Genomic DNA, 18,357 nt, shown 5'->3' with positions numbered 1-18,357 from the left:
GCGAAGCTAAACATTCCAATTACGAAATATTCAAATTATTTTTAAGAAAAAATAAAATACTTTTTGAACATATTTTATAAACATTTTCTGAAATTGTGTTTTTTTCAGCTTTATTATTTTATCCGAATCAAATTTTTGTATCACTAAAATTGAAGAAAATTACTTGTTAATTATAACGAATATCCAATATTTAAAATTAATTTCCATCAAAATCAATTATTTCACAAAATATGACAAAAGAATATATACAATAATGATTACTGTTTTCATCAATTTCATACTCATATAATACAAATGACGACAAGAAATAATGTTTTAAATAATGATAAACAACATTTATTTAATAAATGTTTTTTAATCATTTTTATCAGATTTATTCTAAAATTATATTATGTATTCACTTATTTGTGACAATATTTGATCCTGTGATTGTTTTTAATATAACATTCCCCATTAAGTATATAACTCATTAATACTAAAATAATAAAATGAGATATCAAATTCCAAATAAAAAGCTCTGTTCCGCGATAATATTTTTATTGTAGTTATTTAATCCTTTTTTCAAGAGAAATAAAATCAAATTACCAAAAAATATGGATGGCGATGAAAAAATTAGAATAAAATTAGTATATTTCAATAATAATACATTCAATAATCAATAAAGCGTGCTTTTATTATCAATTGGAATATGCTATAAAATATTTTTCTTTATTTATTTGCGTATGTAGCATATGCATATTGAACAAATCTTTTCTTTTGTATTGTTTCCTTGCATCAGCTTATGTAATATTTAATCCTGGAAATGTACAAGAAGGCTAACACAGACCTCAAGTATTATTAAAGAGATATTTGGGAAAGAGAAGGAGAGGAAAATGAGGAGATAAGCGAGGAGAAAATAAGACACATCTAAATATTAACAATTTTTACCTATCATATTTTGAATAAATATTAATTTACTTTATTTTATATAAATACATAAAGCATCTTTTTTTCTCTCTGTCCACGAATATGAACACTGTGAAGAAACTTAAATAAAAGCTTTATATTCTAAAAATATAAAGCATTTATTTTTATTATAATTATTTTCTTCGTTACAATTTTATTTTATATCTCTTTTTCTTTATTTTTAACTATTTATTTGTGAGCAATAAATAAACTGGCAAATTTAATTATTTCTAATATATCTGACGTTAAAAATTGATCAAATAACATCATTAATGTGTCATATCTTCATGATCTCTTTTAATTGCGTTTTCTGACAATTTTATCTGCATATAGAGCGCTTAGCAAAAAAGATAAGAAATACTATTTTTTGTGTGAGTATTACTATTATTTATATAACTTTATCTTATTCTATCTGTGAGACCTTTCCTATTTTTTTGTTTATGCCCGTGTATTTAATTCCGTATCGATCTCACGTAATTGGTGTATCTCGTAATTATTCTGTTGTACCGCAAGATACCAAACGGTGCTAATAAATAATGCGTCGATACAGTGAGCTCTATTTTACGAGCTCATTACTGTGCTTCTGCCGCACGTAATAAATCGGCGAAATGTTCGAACGTTTCCAGGATTAAATATCGGTTTACTAATAATTGTAATTTGTTCTAACCAATTCATCTTAAGAAGGGTGAATCACTCAAGATGTTACATGCTAATATTTCTGAAACTGGACGAGATATGAAATTCTTATTTTCCAGCGACTATTTGGTATCAAAAAACGGATGAAAAAATAAACTTCATAATACGATATCCGCTTCGATATCAAACAGTCGCTGGAAAATAAGATTTTCATATCTCGTTCAGTTTCAAAAATATTAACACTTTTAGTGATTCACCTTGTATAATAGATCTGTAGAATAATATCTATCTATATAACAACCTATCTTTGATATTCTTTTACAGATTCATTTTATCTCGACTTAAAATAAAAGATGATTTGACTCACCGATGCGATGCGCAGCAGCGGAGTTGTAACTACGTTGTAACCTGGTTGATCTGTAAAACGCAAATAATATATCCGAATTACAGCAGTGCCAAAAATAATTAACATTTTAGGAAATAATTATTACTCGCGCGTGCATCGAAACTTTTATTCATTTTTCAACTTAAGAGCAATACACAATTTTCGAGAAAGTCTTTTCTCCAAGTGTATATTTTCATGAAACTTTATTTATAAACGCAAAATTCTTTAGCTTTTACACAAGTAATCCAAGTTTCGAATATAACTATAAAATAGTTATATATAAATACCTTTTACCCGGGAAATAATATTCAAATGCAGCAAATGCTTACCCCGTGGATGCTCCGCTGTCGCCCGATGCTTCCTAAGCCGCCTTCTCCTCTCAGGCTCCTCCGCGAGTTGTCGCTTGCTCGGCACTCCATACGTCACGCACTCGCGAAAACACGGTTAGGTTAGCTTTGTCGGCCGCTCGCGGGCTCGCGCGCGATGGATATACAAACGAATGAATCTCACAGAGCGTATCGATCCGAGACGCGCTACGAATTTCCGCTACGCGCGGTTGATATGTTACAACACGGGATTAATCGCGACTGTAATTTGCTAATTAATCGCGTGCCAACGAGTGCCGACGTGCCGACCCACTCACCCACTCAGCGACACGTTCTCCGTTAAGCCGTCGCTAGAAAAAAATCCAAATGGAGTAAGCTACTACCGCGGCAGTTCACGCGGTTGATGCCGCGCGATTCAGCGACTACGTACGTAGTAGTGTACGTACTAATTAAAACGCGATGTTTCGTCTCTGGATAATAGAAATTCGATATCGCGCGATGCGAAACGTTTATAACTCCCGAAAGTGAGAATTACAATCTGTATATATACATATATTATCTCTTCAAACAGCGACGCTGTTATTCGGATATAGATATGTACATACCTTGCGTTTCGTGTCTCACGTAGTCTCGTCAGTTTCTTGTCGACGATGTCCGGCCATCTTCGGATCGAAAGTATATGAAGTGACGCGCAGAGCACCGAATCGAGCGATTCAAAAAGAAAGCCTTTTTTTTGAATCGCTCGATTCGGTGCCGGGTGCTCTGCGCGTCACTTCGTACTTTCGATCCGAAGATGGCCGAACATCGTCGACACGAGTGACGAGAGTGACGAGACCGAGCAACGGAGCAAGGTAGGATGTACATACATATATATCTATACCCGAATAACAGCGTCGCTGTTTGAAGAAACGGTCGTCGTCCGCGATTATCGCAATCTATAATTACATATACCCTCGTGTACGAATCGCGCGAGATATATACCTGTCTCGAGAAACGATCGTCGCCGCGACACGCTTGCGAGAGGATTAGGCGAGCGCGCGGGTGGATAATGTGTTGATTACGTGACGCTTGAGTGAACGCGAGAACGTTCGCGGTCGCCGGTAGGTATCTTATCGCGAGCGCGTCTCGAGTGATAATGAGACGACACGCGCGGAGAGCCGTTCGCGTCGGTTGCCCTATAACGAGTGAGTCGTTGGTCGCGGGCGACCTTGTGTACGTAACGCGCGCTGGGCTGGGTGAGGGGGTGAGCGAGCACCGCCGCGCCGCGCCGCGCCGCGCGCCAGCCGAGCCGTTTCTTCGCGCGTCGCAAAGTATTTACTGCGCGCTTATGAAATAAACGCCCGGCGAGCAGCTGGTTCCGCGAATCAATCTCGACGATGGATTATCGTTATCGCTCTGCGTTTCGCGCCTCGTTTCGTGGGCTCGTTAAAGTGGCGCGTTAAAGAATCAAACGTGCGAGAGAATCAAACGCCTTCTCTCTCGTGCCCGATACCGGGGCGGTCTTCTTTCATTGCGATATATATTTCTCGTCGCTCGGAATTAAGTGTATGTGTCTCGCGTTAGATCTTTCGTCGATTTAAGCGTAACTTACGCACATTGTCGTTCTCTTTCAAACTGAAAGCGCGGAATATTACACGAATCGATTCGAATCATCTAATTCTAATTGACGGAAAATCGTGGGACGTATATCGATTAGTATAATTTCGTTTATTTCATGTGATTGCAGTTACTGGGTCGGGATTATCGTATAAAATGCCTTGTCTTCGTGAATAAGTGTTATATGAATGTAACGAAGGGATCTGAGGGGTGAAGGAGGCCTGGGAGGTATCTGGCGACGGCGGAGCAACCGTGAGGTAATTTATTACTTATACATTATTTGTCACACCTGCGAAATTAATCGTTTATTTCAATAAATTTGAATTGTTTGAATAAGAAAAAGATTTTGGCTTATAAATTTTTATAAAAGCTTCTACATAATAATTTCTTCGGAAATTATACAACTATTTTGTTAAATTGACGATCGTTAAATGAATAAATGAGAGAGAAAAATTCGAATTGCGTAATAATTATCTTTATAAACATATATTATTTTATTATTTTATATAAATAATAATTATACTAACTATATTATATTATTTTATAATGATGCATTATTATGTTATTTTTAATATATATTACTTTGAATGTTATTATAAAATTTGGATTTTATTTTTTGTATTTTGCAGACCAACACAGTAACAGCATAATTACTCCGCTGCTGCGCATCGTATTGGTGAGTGTCAATCAATTTTTATTTTAATCTGAAGTAATGTGTGAATCTGTATTATATATAGTACAGATCGCAAATCCATTGTCTTGAAATACATGATAGGCTAACGCAAATTAGCGCAAATATTTAATCCTATAATAAATATATCTTTTATTCATCGCACATATAAAATTGCTTACAGTTAAGAAAATTAGAAAAAAGCTGACATATTATTGATCCATCTCGTTATTTACTAGCACATTTTAATACTATATTAAACAACAGAATAAAGATTACACAAATTGTTTAAAATTTATAGAAAATTTAAATTCGTCAGTATAAATGAAAAAAAAAGAGATAAAAAATATTTTACAATTACATGCTTGGAAAAAAGTTAGAATAATTTTTGCAAGAAAAAAAATTATCTTTTATCTAATAAAAATATTTTACTCTTGATTTTACTCTTTATACGTTTTTTTCAAAGAAAAAATTTCAAAAAAATGAGAACACCATGGAGGAATATGATACATATTATTTTTTTCTCTGTATTAAATGCATTATAATTAATTAAAAATTTTTTTGAATTTAATGTATAGATAAATAATGACAAATAATGAAGAAGAAATATAGGAATAAAATAAAAAAAATGCTAAACACATTTCTGAAACAAAAAGGTTTTATTTTCTTTATAGTTTTTTTATGTTTATTTATGTTGTAGAATAAAAAATAAATCGACATTTATAGAAATAAGTGAAAGTCGTTAAAATACGAACTGATACAAGAAAGCAATTGTCAATTATTATCAGAGAATTTTTTGATATGCATATACGTAAGCATAAATAAAAGAAAGACAGGAAATATTTTACAATTATACATAGTATGTTTTAACCAATTTTTTTAAAGAAAAACGGGTTAATGATTATTAGTTACATTAATTTTTATAACATACCGATTAATATTTCACAGTCTATCTATCCATATATTTATTTTGATACTTTAATTTTTTATTGCTTGATTTAAAGTGACGTGAATTGAATAAATATTTTGTCGTAAAATGAAAGAGCTTTTTATACAGATTGTTTTAGAATTGATCAGTCAGTTATATTATCTGTCAGTTATATATTACAATATTTAATATTGTAATAATTTTATGATGTATTATATTTGAAAATAATTTTAATATTATATATAATATTCTATTATTATATTGCCTATTGGTAATATAACAATAGAATATTTATATCGACATGAAAATTTATAAAGACGTATGTATGTTGTGAGAGAAATTCATAAAAAATTCATATTGACATTAATATTGATCATATGAGAAGCTCGTCGTTTTGGATTTTACGCCGTCTCTCATTGAGCCTCATTAACCATGATATTCTAAATTTTCGATCAGTTTTACTTATCGCAAGGTTATCATACCTTTTATGAGTTTGCCTGATGCAGAGGTCAAAATATTTTTCTTGGTAATATAGATAGTTATATCTTATTGTTGAATATTTGTCAGTAAAATAATAAAGTAAACATATAAACAAATTTGATATAAATATTACCCGAGCAAGCACATCAGTTTTAAGTGTAAAGTTATTTTTTGAAGATGTATCTCAGCTTGAATGAAATGGTACTCACTTTGCCTGACACGCTTTGTGACACTGAAAAATGTTGTTAAAGCAAAAGAAGATCAGGCAGTAGCCACACATAAAAGTGCATCCAGCCGTGGATACTCTCTTTCTCGACTGTTGCGCAAATAAGCGTCTCCATTCTTGCGACACTAACTGTTCTCTGTATTTCAAATGCTTTCACGAAGGTGTATAAACTGTTGAGGTATTATTTGTGGAAGCGTTGAAAGTCCGAAATGAAGATGCTTCTGTATCACACTTGGTAAGAAATGAGCGTAAAGCTTTTTATAATTTTTATAAAAAATAGTTCTTAATAATTCACGCATATTTTTAAGAGACAATTCTGCCCACAAGCTTAATATACACAATATATAGAAATACAAAATTTTATTTTATATAAAATCTACCTGCTTTTATATTAATAGTATTAAATCGATTATCCGTTATAACGTATGACATTCGTTTTATTTTTGAAATTATTATCTGTCTAGGTCATGATTAAATTTAACTGAGAACAGAATAAAGACAAGATACCAGATTAAAAGAATATAGGAGACTTGAATGTAGAAATGTAAAAATTGTTAATATAACTATATAATCGATATTTTACATGAAATTTATTTATTACCTACGCTTTTATATTTTACATTTGTATTTCGTGCAGATCCAAACACAGACAATACATTAGATAGATAAAATTTATAGAAGGGGTTTTATCTCCAATCTTTATTATTTTATTATTTTAATCCGATTTAGTATTTATTTATAAATAAGGATAATATAAAAATATTAACAATTAAATTATTCTATCATTTCAAGACAACATATATCTTTATAGAGAATATTTAATATTATAAATTAACTATTTTCTCTCTTAAAAAAAGAAAGAAAGACAGATAAATAGATAGATAGAGAAAGAGGGGGTTAGTTAAAAATTAAATCTTTTCTTGCATAAAAATTCGATATCGTCATATCAATCGATACCTTGAAAAAAAAAATTAAAAAAAATTGCAGCGCGAGATATTTTTGGCGCAGGAAATAGATATAAGAAGAATCAAATCAATCATGATGAACAAATGGCAAGATGACTTTCAAACGCATTTTGTAGTTTCTTTTCATCATTTCATCTTCCACGTCTTTCTCGATTCCATTATTCTATATAAAGTTCTTCGAACGTACAATACAATAGTAGTTGCTACTTGCATTTTTATTGTGAATGGAAGCTGAAACTATTTCACCATAACTCTATGTGTGAACACACATACAATATCTATAGCAATTGTGATAGTTCGTAGACAAATTTTTAATCCTTTAGTTGGGTGTTGATATTCAATCTTTCTAAACAAATTCCAGCAAGTTTGAATATGCAACATATACTCTTTTATATTAATCGTTAATGAGTTACATTTAAATCATCGTTGTTTAGTGATTTATTATGCATTACCATGCACATATTTATGAAACGCTATTATCTTTCCCTAATATTTCTTTAAAACGTAGAATTTGGAAAGATGCGTTTTCTCTTGCTTTTTTATCTTGTCGTATGTCATTATTCAAACAGCTAGCTAAAAAGCATCGAAACGACGTTTCCAAAATAGTTTGGCCCAGTCTGTTGGCAATGTCTGGTACGTTTCCTCCTATTCACCTCCGGTTAAAAACGGCAACATTCACGGTCGAGTGATAAAATTTGTAGAAAGAAAATTCGCGCGAAACATTTTATTCGCAACATACAATAGAAGAATTTTATTTTCGGTGTATATCGCTTTAGTCGTATAGAAAATATATACGTGTAACATGTGTGACATATTCGACAAGTACCAGTCGATACATCAATATTACGTAGATATTTTAATAAATTCGTCAGATATCGCGTTTCAGTTTAAATGATGTCGCTTCCTTCATCGCGACCCGGAAAGAATCTTTTCATTATTGTCGGCTAAAGAGACTTTTGCAATATGAAACGCGATGGTGAATGGAAATTCCTATGACATCTGTCTGTTTCGAGATAATCGTGCTTGTCGAACCAAAAAACGTTGGAAATGATAATTTTATCAATAATTCTCTCATAATAATTAATCAAGTGACTTCAAGTGAACAAAGTACATATATCACGGCATCTTCCCTTCCTTCGGTCGGATGCAATCTTATCGGGGTTCCCGTTTTTCACCGCGGATAGAACGATTCTATCGAAATACTGTAGTACGTCGACCGTAATCTTTCGAATCAGGGTGATCCTTAGGGAATCCGGAATGGTAGTGGTGTAATTGTCGTCGCCATAGAAGAAATTCTTCTGAAAATGTTCCAATATTCCGATCTTACCGCCAGCAATCAAGGCCGCTGATAAATAGTTCCGAGCTGTTCATCCGAATAATTTGAATTACCAACAGCATAATGCGGTTTGCGCATGTAATTTACATGCATTTGTTAGGCGTTATTCGCTGCGAGTATCCGCGTAACTCGCCTATGTATTTGGAGAAATAATTATTGGCAAGAACTGGAATATATATAGTACGTTCGGCAAGAAACGTAAATAATTAACGAAATCTCTGTCGAATTTCTCAGAGACAGTATTTTCTTTGTGAATATTTAAACCAAATCTTATTCCGAAACTTTATGTATGCCGTAACAAAAGAATGGAAATTTTAGTAAATGCTTTTTAAAGTAAATGCACATAATGGTAATAACATCGAATAAGTAACGTTGATAAAAACACTTAACATTGTCTTTTAATGATTTCCTCCAGTTTGAATGACGATAATAGCATGGCGTGTTTCACTTTCGTGACTTACTCTCTAATGCTATCATACCCTAGGCCGCACGTTTGCGTGACATTGTCGCATAATCCATTAAATATTACACGGAAGAGGGATGCAAATAATTTACTCTAAACGTGTGGTAATCTCTAGCAAAAAATATTCACTTCGGAAAAGCTTAAGGAAATTTTCTCGCTATCACTTCTATATAGAGATTGATTTGTACCGTTTCACTATTTGCGTTTCACATTTACTGCGATATTAAGAGCTTGAATAATTTTATTTTTATAGTTACTCTACTATTGCTTTATTTTGCTATGAAAAAATGTAAATTTTTTATTATAATGCCAATAAAAGAAAATGCCGTCTGCCTTAAAAAGGTGAAGTAATCTGCACCTACAATATGATCAGTTCAATTTGTCCCCGCATACATTCAATTAAGTCAAGATTTCATTTATTCAAGATAGCCAAAAGCGGATAATAGTATTGATCCTAATAATCTGCAAGGTAAGAGTAAAATGCGTAAAATGGTCCTTTATCTTGAGTGGAAAGACCCAAGAGACCCAATGACGGAAACTGATAGAAGAATATTCGATCAATGAGAACTGAACAATCTGGTTATCTCGATCCTATAAGAGCCCACCTCTGAAATTGTCGGCTTTTGTCCATCTGAACCAGTCAGCTAACAAGTCTCTACCCTCTTAACCATTCACGCGACCAATTCGATGAAGTTGCGAGAAAAAAACTTTGGCGTCAGCTTTTTCCAGGCTCAGCCGGGTGCACGCTTTTGTATGGCACATATTTTTCCATTTTCTTGGAAGTTTGGAATTTTTATTGAAACTGTGCAATGGTGATCCAATAACTTTTTATGTTAAATTGTGTAACGCAAATCGCTCATGCGCAAAAACGCCTTGTTAAAAAACTTATGAATGTTATTGAAATTAATGGCATGCCTCTGGTCATGGAATTGCCGCTACGCCGTAACGAATGAAAAATGCGAAATGCAAATGGAACATGTCACGCCATTATTTGATCCGAATGCTCATAGAGAGTTTCTTTTTCGGGAGGATGGCGCGTCAGAGTTCTTGCGATAGTAGGGGAATTTAATATCACGCGTCCTAGTTTGCTAAAGCCGAAGTGAATACTTTTTATATGTAAGAATTATTCAACTATATATGTGTATGTATAACTTTCGTTATGTACGGAAGTCGAAAAGCGTTTATGCAAGTCGTCACGCAGATTTAACGTTAATGAATTTGATGAAAGAAGTTTTAATATGAATTATGATCGAATTAGACGATTAATAGTTGAATATACATAAATGAGTTTTACTAACTTTAAATTTTAATATCAAACATTATAAGCGTTTTTTCTTTACATAATCTTTTCATACAGTAATAGATTCAGAAATACATATCAAAGCAGATATACTCGCATATACACGTAGACCAAATATAATGGAAAATAATTGAATCAAAATAATCATATTACAATTTCGTAAATATAATACGAAATAATCTATTTCATATTACTTTTACGACTTCAATAATCTAGTTTATTTTACGAGCTATATAGATTCTCGTGTTGTTGCAGTAGTCTCTATGTACATACTCCATGTATATATCACATAGAACAATTGACTATAAAAATATATGCATGTATGTATTTTTGCCAACGTGTTTGTGACTCATAATTTAACATCGACTGACATTCCTTGAGTCTATCGACAATATGAACAAAACTAAGTGTTATAACTGGGACTCGAAGATCTTTTAAAAGACGATAATGGTGCATTTAATGTAGCACATCTGATGTTGCCAATACGTCAAGAGCAGTAGAAATGATCAGTGATAAAAAATATATATCTTTAACTGTGCTCTAATATATTTATATATTTTTTTATCATTTTTATATATCTTTTTTCATATAAAAGATAAATTTAATAAACATAAAAGATAAAGACATTTTTAAAATAAATTAAAAGTTAAAATTTATACGTAATAACATTTTTGATTATTCTTTTATATACGTGTTTAAAGAAGATTCATTTTATCAACGCATACATTTTAAAGAAAAACTATATTTTATATATAGGAAATAAACAAAAATTTTTCTTTTAATTGTACTTTTGTGTAACATCAATTTATTTTACAAAAAAATCCCAAGCATTGTATGAAAAGCACGTGTAAACGAAAACAGTATGTACAAAGAAAGTATTTTTATTTACCGTTACATACATAATAGATACCGTCTACTAGCATTTAAGTCTTTTAGAATAGAGATACTAGGTAGAGATACCAGTAAAGCTTCGCTGCACCAAAATCAGATTACTAACGCTGTGAGGTAGAAACTATTTCGAAGCTGCGATTGCCATCGAATTCGGGCAACCGAGAAAATACTTGTGGAGATATTCATTTGTAGAGTAAGCTCTTATAAGAACTATATCCTGGTATTATGTAAGACGCTCGCGATACAAACAAGTTGAAGATTTATTCAGACAAGTTACGATCAAATTGTTTATATTGCGCAATCTATAAATAAAATACATATGTATACATATATACACATATATCATTTAAGTATGGTTGAATTCTTTGGCAATTGAAATCTTCGTGCTAGACTTTAATTTGCGAGAGAGATTAATTATTTTTAATCATTAATCGGACGAGTGGGGTCAGCGATTCATAAACTAATTTTCTTCATATATCGCACATAAGGCTATTACTTATCTTCCATGTTGTTGGATGCCACGCAATGTTCTGTTACCGTAATGAAATAATGCGTACTATAGTTTGGTCGCAATTATTCTTACTCATCCTTAAAAAGGGATGTAAAGTAGAGATACTAATTGTTATCTTTTTTCTGTGATGTTAATTATCTAAATACATACATATCGTATGTTACTTTGTGTCGTGAGCCGTTGTTATCACGTCTTTTGACAGTTTATATGTCGAGTGTATTAATTAGTGCACAAATTTATTAATAATAATATCTATTATTTAAATGTTAATAAGCTCCAAGATTAAATTTTATTTAAAGTTAAAAGAAGTTATTAAATTTAAAATGTTTAATTCAGAAACTTATAATTTTAATGTTTAAAAACTTTTAAAATGAGTTTCTAAAATTTTTTAAATTAAAAAATTATAAATTTTATATTCTTAAACTTATTTTTAATTTAAAAAAGTTCAAATTCAAGAAATTTTAAAAATAAAATTAAAGAATTTTGAGTTTCAAAATCAAAAATTTAGAATTGTTTAAACTTGAAATTATGAATAAAATAATAAAATTATTAAATTAAAAATTCTATGATAATTTTATTTATTTATTATTTCTAAATTATTTCTAAATCATTATATCTTTTATCTTCTTTTCGAATTTTGCCTGAAAAAATTCAATTTTTGTGAAAATATACAATTGATAATCATCACAGCGTTGCCATCTATTGCAAGCTCTACGTATTTGCTGATATAACTTACAATCAATATTGTGAGTGTTTATTTTAACGGGTGGACTTTAATAAAATGTTATATTCTATAATAATCTTTAGTTAATGTAATTTCAATTTACTTCTGCATGTAAAAATTAAAAAAAAATTTTATCACACAATATATATACATATAATTTTTTCCTCTCTTTTTCTCTTATAGACAAAGTAAGTGATTAAAATAATTAAAATTAAAATTAAAATTTATGTTGTATATAAAAAGTTACTGTGATAGAATTTACTAAGAAAAATCTTTATATAGCTCTATCCACATTGAATATTTTAAACATATTTTACCTACAGAATAAATAATAAAAGCTTACCGTGCACTGTTTAGAAAGGGATTTTTTAGAGAAATCGAGAAATACAATTAAACAATCTAATTCTACAAGTATACGTTACATGCAGATATTTATTAAATAACAGTAATGCACTAACAGTTAATAATTTAGCTTTTTTAATATTTATGGTACAATATATCTACCTACGATATCTATCAAGTTACCGATAACGAAAAATATCAAACATTGACATTCAATTTTCAATAAACGATAACATGCAGTACATATGCTGCTTTTAAATTAAGAATTGCCATCAATATATAATAAATATATGAATTTATCATTTATATCTCTCTCAATCATTAGTTTCGTTTTTGCTGAAAGAAATATTGATTACTCATTTACTACTATTTGAAACTATTGATATTTTGCGTTATCGACGTAATACATGTATTGCACAGTATAAATTATTGTGTAATATAATTTAGTTATTTATAATTTAAATAGTAATATCACAGATTTAAAAGAAAAGTAATATCTCTTTCTTCTTTGAGAAAAGCGATTTAATGTTCTAGTTACGATAGAAGAATATGGAAATAGGAATTTGCATAGAAATATAATGTACTGCAGCTGTTCTTACAAAGCCGTTAGATCGCGTAATAAACTCAATTTGTTTACAAATATGTAAATTTTGGTTTTGAACACGAAGCAATTTTATAACGAATATTCATAGACTGCAATTTCATCGGCATTGTAGAGAAATTTTCTACACAAATACGTTGCTAATAATTTTATAGACGTAAAAAATTAATTTTTTTAGCTGCTTATAATATCGTGTTTTGTAAACAAAATTTATTATAAAAATTTATTTTACATTCAAAACTGAAAAGAAATTTATATTGATTGTAAACCTGATGCTCATACATATTACCTACCTACCTACTTCTTTTGCATTGCAATTGATACGATAAAGGTAAAAGTTCAAAGAATAGATAAAGTGTTGTTTAAAAAAACAGCTGCTGGATTACTTTATTAAACCGGAATAAAAATTTAATATCGAATGGGATGTGTCATAACTTGATCGAAAAAAATATTATTGCAATACATTTTTTATACCTACTATTAATTTTTTTATTGGTGATGTATCATACATGTATATGTATATTTTATTTTATGCGGAATTTATTTCATCTTTTTAATGACATTTAAACAAATTGAATAAATTAATAAGGTAATAATTTTATATTTAGTTTTTTTTCTATTAATGAATAAAATGATTATGATAACATAATGAATAAAATAACAAATTAGATTCTTATAAGTGTCGTGGAAATAATAATTAGTAATACCTTTCTTTTTTTTTTTTTTTATCGCAGGAGAAATCTTCCACTACTGAGATCCCGGTTGCCCGGTTTACCCAGTAGCCCCAAAAGGGGAAGACCTCCCCACCTCCGGGGAGAGGCGAGGGAAATGCCGGATTCTATGCGCGCATATCGCACGCGACAATGCCCGCATAGCCTACCGGCTAAAACTCCTGCGGATGTCCCTCACGGCGCCTGTTGGAGGAGAACCCCGGGAAACGTTGATTCTTCCGGGGTCCCCCAGCGCTTGGCCCATGTCTGGGCGCTTTCGCGCTTTTCCGCTCAGTTGAACTGTCTATTGATGCTGCGGCGGGATGGGGGACATCATCCCAAAACCCGCCGCTCCTCCAGCAGGAGTGGTCTATACTGCGGGCGCGCGGTAAACCCCGCCCGCGCGCCCGCACCTTTCCCTCATAGCGAGAAAAGATCGAACAAAAAGATCTTTGTGTCACAAGAAAACACGATACGAAATATTTGTACAAATATCCAGTTCCAGTTTATAATATTCCATATTTAATTTGCACATACTTTAACATTTATAATAATAATCATTAGATTCTTAATTCTTAGATTCCTTATTTTTGTATACATTACAAATACAAATTAATATAGATATACGCTAATTAATTACAGACACACACCATAAAAATATAATTTATTTGCCGATGCAGAATTCTTTATTTTTCCCATGTAACAATCGAGATCAATATTGTATCGCTTCATAAACTTGTAAGTAATTTCTTTTTATTTCTCCACTACGCTTTATAATGATTTAAATTATTTGACAATAATTTTGACTTCTACACATATAATTTTCTATACAAATAACAATATACATTCGTCTATAACTCTTAATACTTTAATTTATTCGACGGAATGTAATATTTATTGGTCGGACGATATATCTTATACTAAAATTCTTCATAAAAGCATACGAAGTCAGTTTATTTGATTTCGTTTATCGTTAATTATGGCTAACTTTACTATTATTAATTATTAATGTCTTATGTTCAAATTATAATTCTTTTTTTTGTGCATGATTAAATACAAATGTTTTTTTTAAATAGAATTTTATTCGCGAAACAGAAATTTACTCGCGTGACATTATCATAAATTGTGTCAAGTAAGCGTGTCACTTTAGTATGATAAATATAATCCAAATATTAATGATTTTAATTATTCGTAACTGGAATATAAAAAATTTTACTACTTTTTTCTGATCGAATGTCACGATTAAATATATCAGCAATATCAGCGATTCAATCTGAATCTCGAATTGTAAGAAAATGCTATTAAAATATAAATTTACTTAATCGATATTAAATGACATAATTATTTTATATTAAATATATACAATAATGAAAAATATGACGTTGTTATCGTGTTTAAGTAACTGTGTTAAGTAATTGATCGTGTACTGTTGATTCTGTCGAGATTCGTTGATTCCTTAATGACTCGTCAATGCCATTTGGATACGCTGATAGAGTGATAGTAGTTTCTTGCTCTTTAATCGGAGTCGTAGATCGTATATCAGCCGGCATGATAGAGAGGCGCATCACACTTCGTTCGCGACGAGAATCACCGATGTACTTTTTTGAACTGACAAGTGAAAAGCTCTGCCCTCGTCCGCGCGAACTTAGATCTGACGATCGTCGATGTCGTCTCCGCATCCTCTTCGTGGCGCAGCACAACAAGTATCTGACGCAAGTTACAAAGTTGTTTAGATATGGTCAGTCAACTGAGCGTATCGATTAAGCTATTGTTAGTTTCGGTCAAAATGGAAGGAGCGCGGTTAAATTTAGCCTGATTTTTCGTTAGCTAAAAATGCAAATTTTCTGCAGATTATTGAAGCTAATAACACGTAGATTAAGAATATATAACTCCATAAACTTGAGCCTCTTGTGATTTTGAAACAAAATGACCCAAAAGAGTTTCAATTTCCTCAGATGACCTCACGTTTTTGTTTCTTCCCCCTTAGTCTCTATAGCTTCCTGATGGAGACATCGTGACTGCTCATCAAGTTCTCATGGGAAATGAATTATGAAGTGGTCTCTCGTTGCCTTCCTCATGTAGGGAGGGGAGGGGAGGAGGGGAGATTTTTTACGTGGCGCTATTTTTATCGGAATTGGAACTCTTTCAGGCTATTTTGCTCCAAAACCATAAGAGGCTCAAGTAGTTTATAAGCTACGTATTCTAAATCTATGTGTTATAGCTTTTATAATCCGCAAAGAAAATTCGCATTTTCGACTAACGAAAAATCAGACTAAAAATCTATATCTAAAAAAGACATGTAAAGTCGATACTCGAATCTATCGAAGTTTATTGTTGTCGCTTTTCCGCGATGCCGATTGGTTCTCTTGCTGCTCTTACTTTATGACCAGCTGTCATCAGCTGTCATCGTATATTTTGACAGTTGTATGTAATGTTAAAGCTAAATAGCGCGCGCAAAGCGCGCGTCAGTGGTGTCTAGTCTATATAAAATTGGCAGCACTCTTTTGAAAGATTTTCACTTACGGTTTAAGAAAAGAAAAAGAAGATTTTGAATTATTTAAGTGCGCTATGATGTGTTACATTTTTAATACAAAGACATAACTAGAGAAAAAAATTCATTAATTTCTTGAAGTTATTTTTGCAAAAAGTTGCTATTCGTAATCCGCAACGTTTGACAGAGTTAATCGACTTGTCGCTGCTATGATAGATATTACAACTTTAAATTTACCTGTCAAAGTACTTTCTAAAAGTACCACTCACGCAGTAGAGAGCGATGGGGTTGATGCAGCTGTTGGTGAAAGCAAGGCAAAAACCCAAGATACGAAAGTAGTGCCAAAATGCATTGTAATCCTTTTGCGCAGTTGGATGGATATAAAACCACAGCATGAAAACGTGTTGTGGGAAAAAACAAACAGCAAACACAATGACGAAAGCCATCACCATCTTTGCCACCTTTTTACGGGCCTGTATTTGCTTTACCTAAAATACAGTGAACATTAATATCCGCACAAAAAATACACAATGTTTACTGTATAAACTAACTCGAGACTATAACAATGTAGTAAATCTTGAACTGATATTGCGCACGGATGATAAGACAGAATTTAGAAATAAAGATAGAAATAGATAGATATATATATATATCTATCACAAATAGGAAAAGAGGATTTAAATTTTGATGAAACGTCTTAGTATTTTCGCATGTTATAATTAAATTGTAATTAAATGTATGCGAGTTACCTGGCCTTGTACTTCGCCGACTATATTTCTCGTACTGAGCATAAGATGTCTGGCCATCAACATATAGAAAACGGCGATGATGCTGAGAGGTATAACATAATAGATGAAGAAGCGACATATCAGTATCACCTTTGGATAGTTTGGTCCAAATTCCTCAGGAAACGGGTAACAGGCCTGCAATTATATGACATATATATGGTGTGTGTGTGTGTGTGTGTGTACTATATGTATATATCAAAATCATTAGGTTTTTGCTACACAACTTATAAAATAGACAAATAGAGAAGTACATCGTTCGTTTGAACAATTTACATATAGCTGTTAGTGACGAATTTAAAGGCTAGATCTAAAACAGGATTAGTTACGAGCAAGATAATCCAACTTACGCAAAAGCTTATGTTTGGATTGACCTTGAAGACTCTGATATACGAAAAGGAAGCCGGAATCGCGCATATTATGGCCAAAACCCAAATCAGTCCCGCAACAATCGCAGTGAAGCGTGTTGCTCGTCTTCCACTACCTGAAATAAATAATCAGATAATTTAATTGCAATACTTTATTTCTTATTCTTATTTCTTAAGGATACAAGTTTATCTTTATAACTTATCTTTATTTATCTTTATAAAAAATATTCTATTTTAATTAATAATTGGTATCGAGAAAAATATCTGTTACCGCTATGGTTTTATACCTGTCACGTGCAATTTTCTCATTGGATCTACAATTGCGAAGAATCGGTCCGCTGACAGCGCAGTTAATGTAAAAACCGAAACTCCAATCGATATGTCCTTAGCGCATTCGGAAAGTTTACACAATGCTAAACCGAAAGGCCAGGAGTCCAAGACGTATACCGTAAAGGTGAACGGTATGCATGTCACTATTACCTATAACAGAATGCAATGGGAAATTAGATTCGATTACAACTAAAAGCTCGATCTGGATTTTATACAATTTATATCGTCAATCATCTGTTAAGTTAAAACCTCAAATCGAAATCTGATATTTGAGTAGTCAGTACTGTGACAAAACAGACCGCATTCGTCGATACCAGATTTTCTCGTTAAAAAGCGGCAAATATCTGT

General features: G+C 31.7%; 2 protein-coding genes across 5 annotated transcripts in view; one reads left to right on the top strand and one right to left on the bottom strand.

Annotated features, from left to right (window-relative positions):
- Positions 1–3,564: 3,564 nt before the first annotated feature.
- The window catches only part of LOC139776537 (neuropeptide CCHamide-1 receptor-like), a 94,008-nt gene continuing 79,215 nt past the window's right edge, over positions 3,565–18,357 (top strand). Inside the window, exons 1-3 of the mRNA XM_071713282.1 lie at positions 3,565–3,837; positions 4,019–4,145; positions 4,518–4,564. The gene's annotated coding sequence lies outside the window, so the exon portion shown is untranslated. The remainder of the gene's footprint in view (positions 3,838–4,018; positions 4,146–4,517; positions 4,565–18,357) is intronic.
- The window catches only part of LOC139776525 (neuropeptide CCHamide-1 receptor-like), a 39,574-nt gene continuing 35,734 nt past the window's right edge, over positions 14,518–18,357 (bottom strand). For all 4 annotated transcript variants that reach the window (XM_071713254.1, XM_071713227.1, XM_071713234.1 and 1 more), the window contains 5 exons: positions 17,967–18,159; positions 17,662–17,795; positions 17,276–17,449; positions 16,764–17,014; positions 14,518–15,742 (listed from right to left, as the gene is read on the bottom strand). In XM_071713254.1, coding sequence (XP_071569355.1) covers positions 15,430–15,742; positions 16,764–17,014; positions 17,276–17,449; positions 17,662–17,795; positions 17,967–18,159 — 1,065 coding nt within the window. In that variant the 3' untranslated portion in view covers positions 14,518–15,429. The remainder of the gene's footprint in view (positions 15,743–16,763; positions 17,015–17,275; positions 17,450–17,661; positions 17,796–17,966; positions 18,160–18,357) is intronic.

The sequence above is a fragment of the Temnothorax nylanderi genome, unplaced genomic scaffold, assembly GCF_030848795.1.
Source record: "Temnothorax nylanderi isolate EJ_2023f unplaced genomic scaffold, tnyl_v1.0 TNYL_tig0005_pilon, whole genome shotgun sequence".
Lineage (NCBI taxonomy): Eukaryota > Metazoa > Arthropoda > Insecta > Hymenoptera > Formicidae > Temnothorax > Temnothorax nylanderi.
The sequence above is the reverse complement of the archived record's forward strand: the minus strand, read 5'-3'. Positions and strand labels throughout refer to the sequence as shown.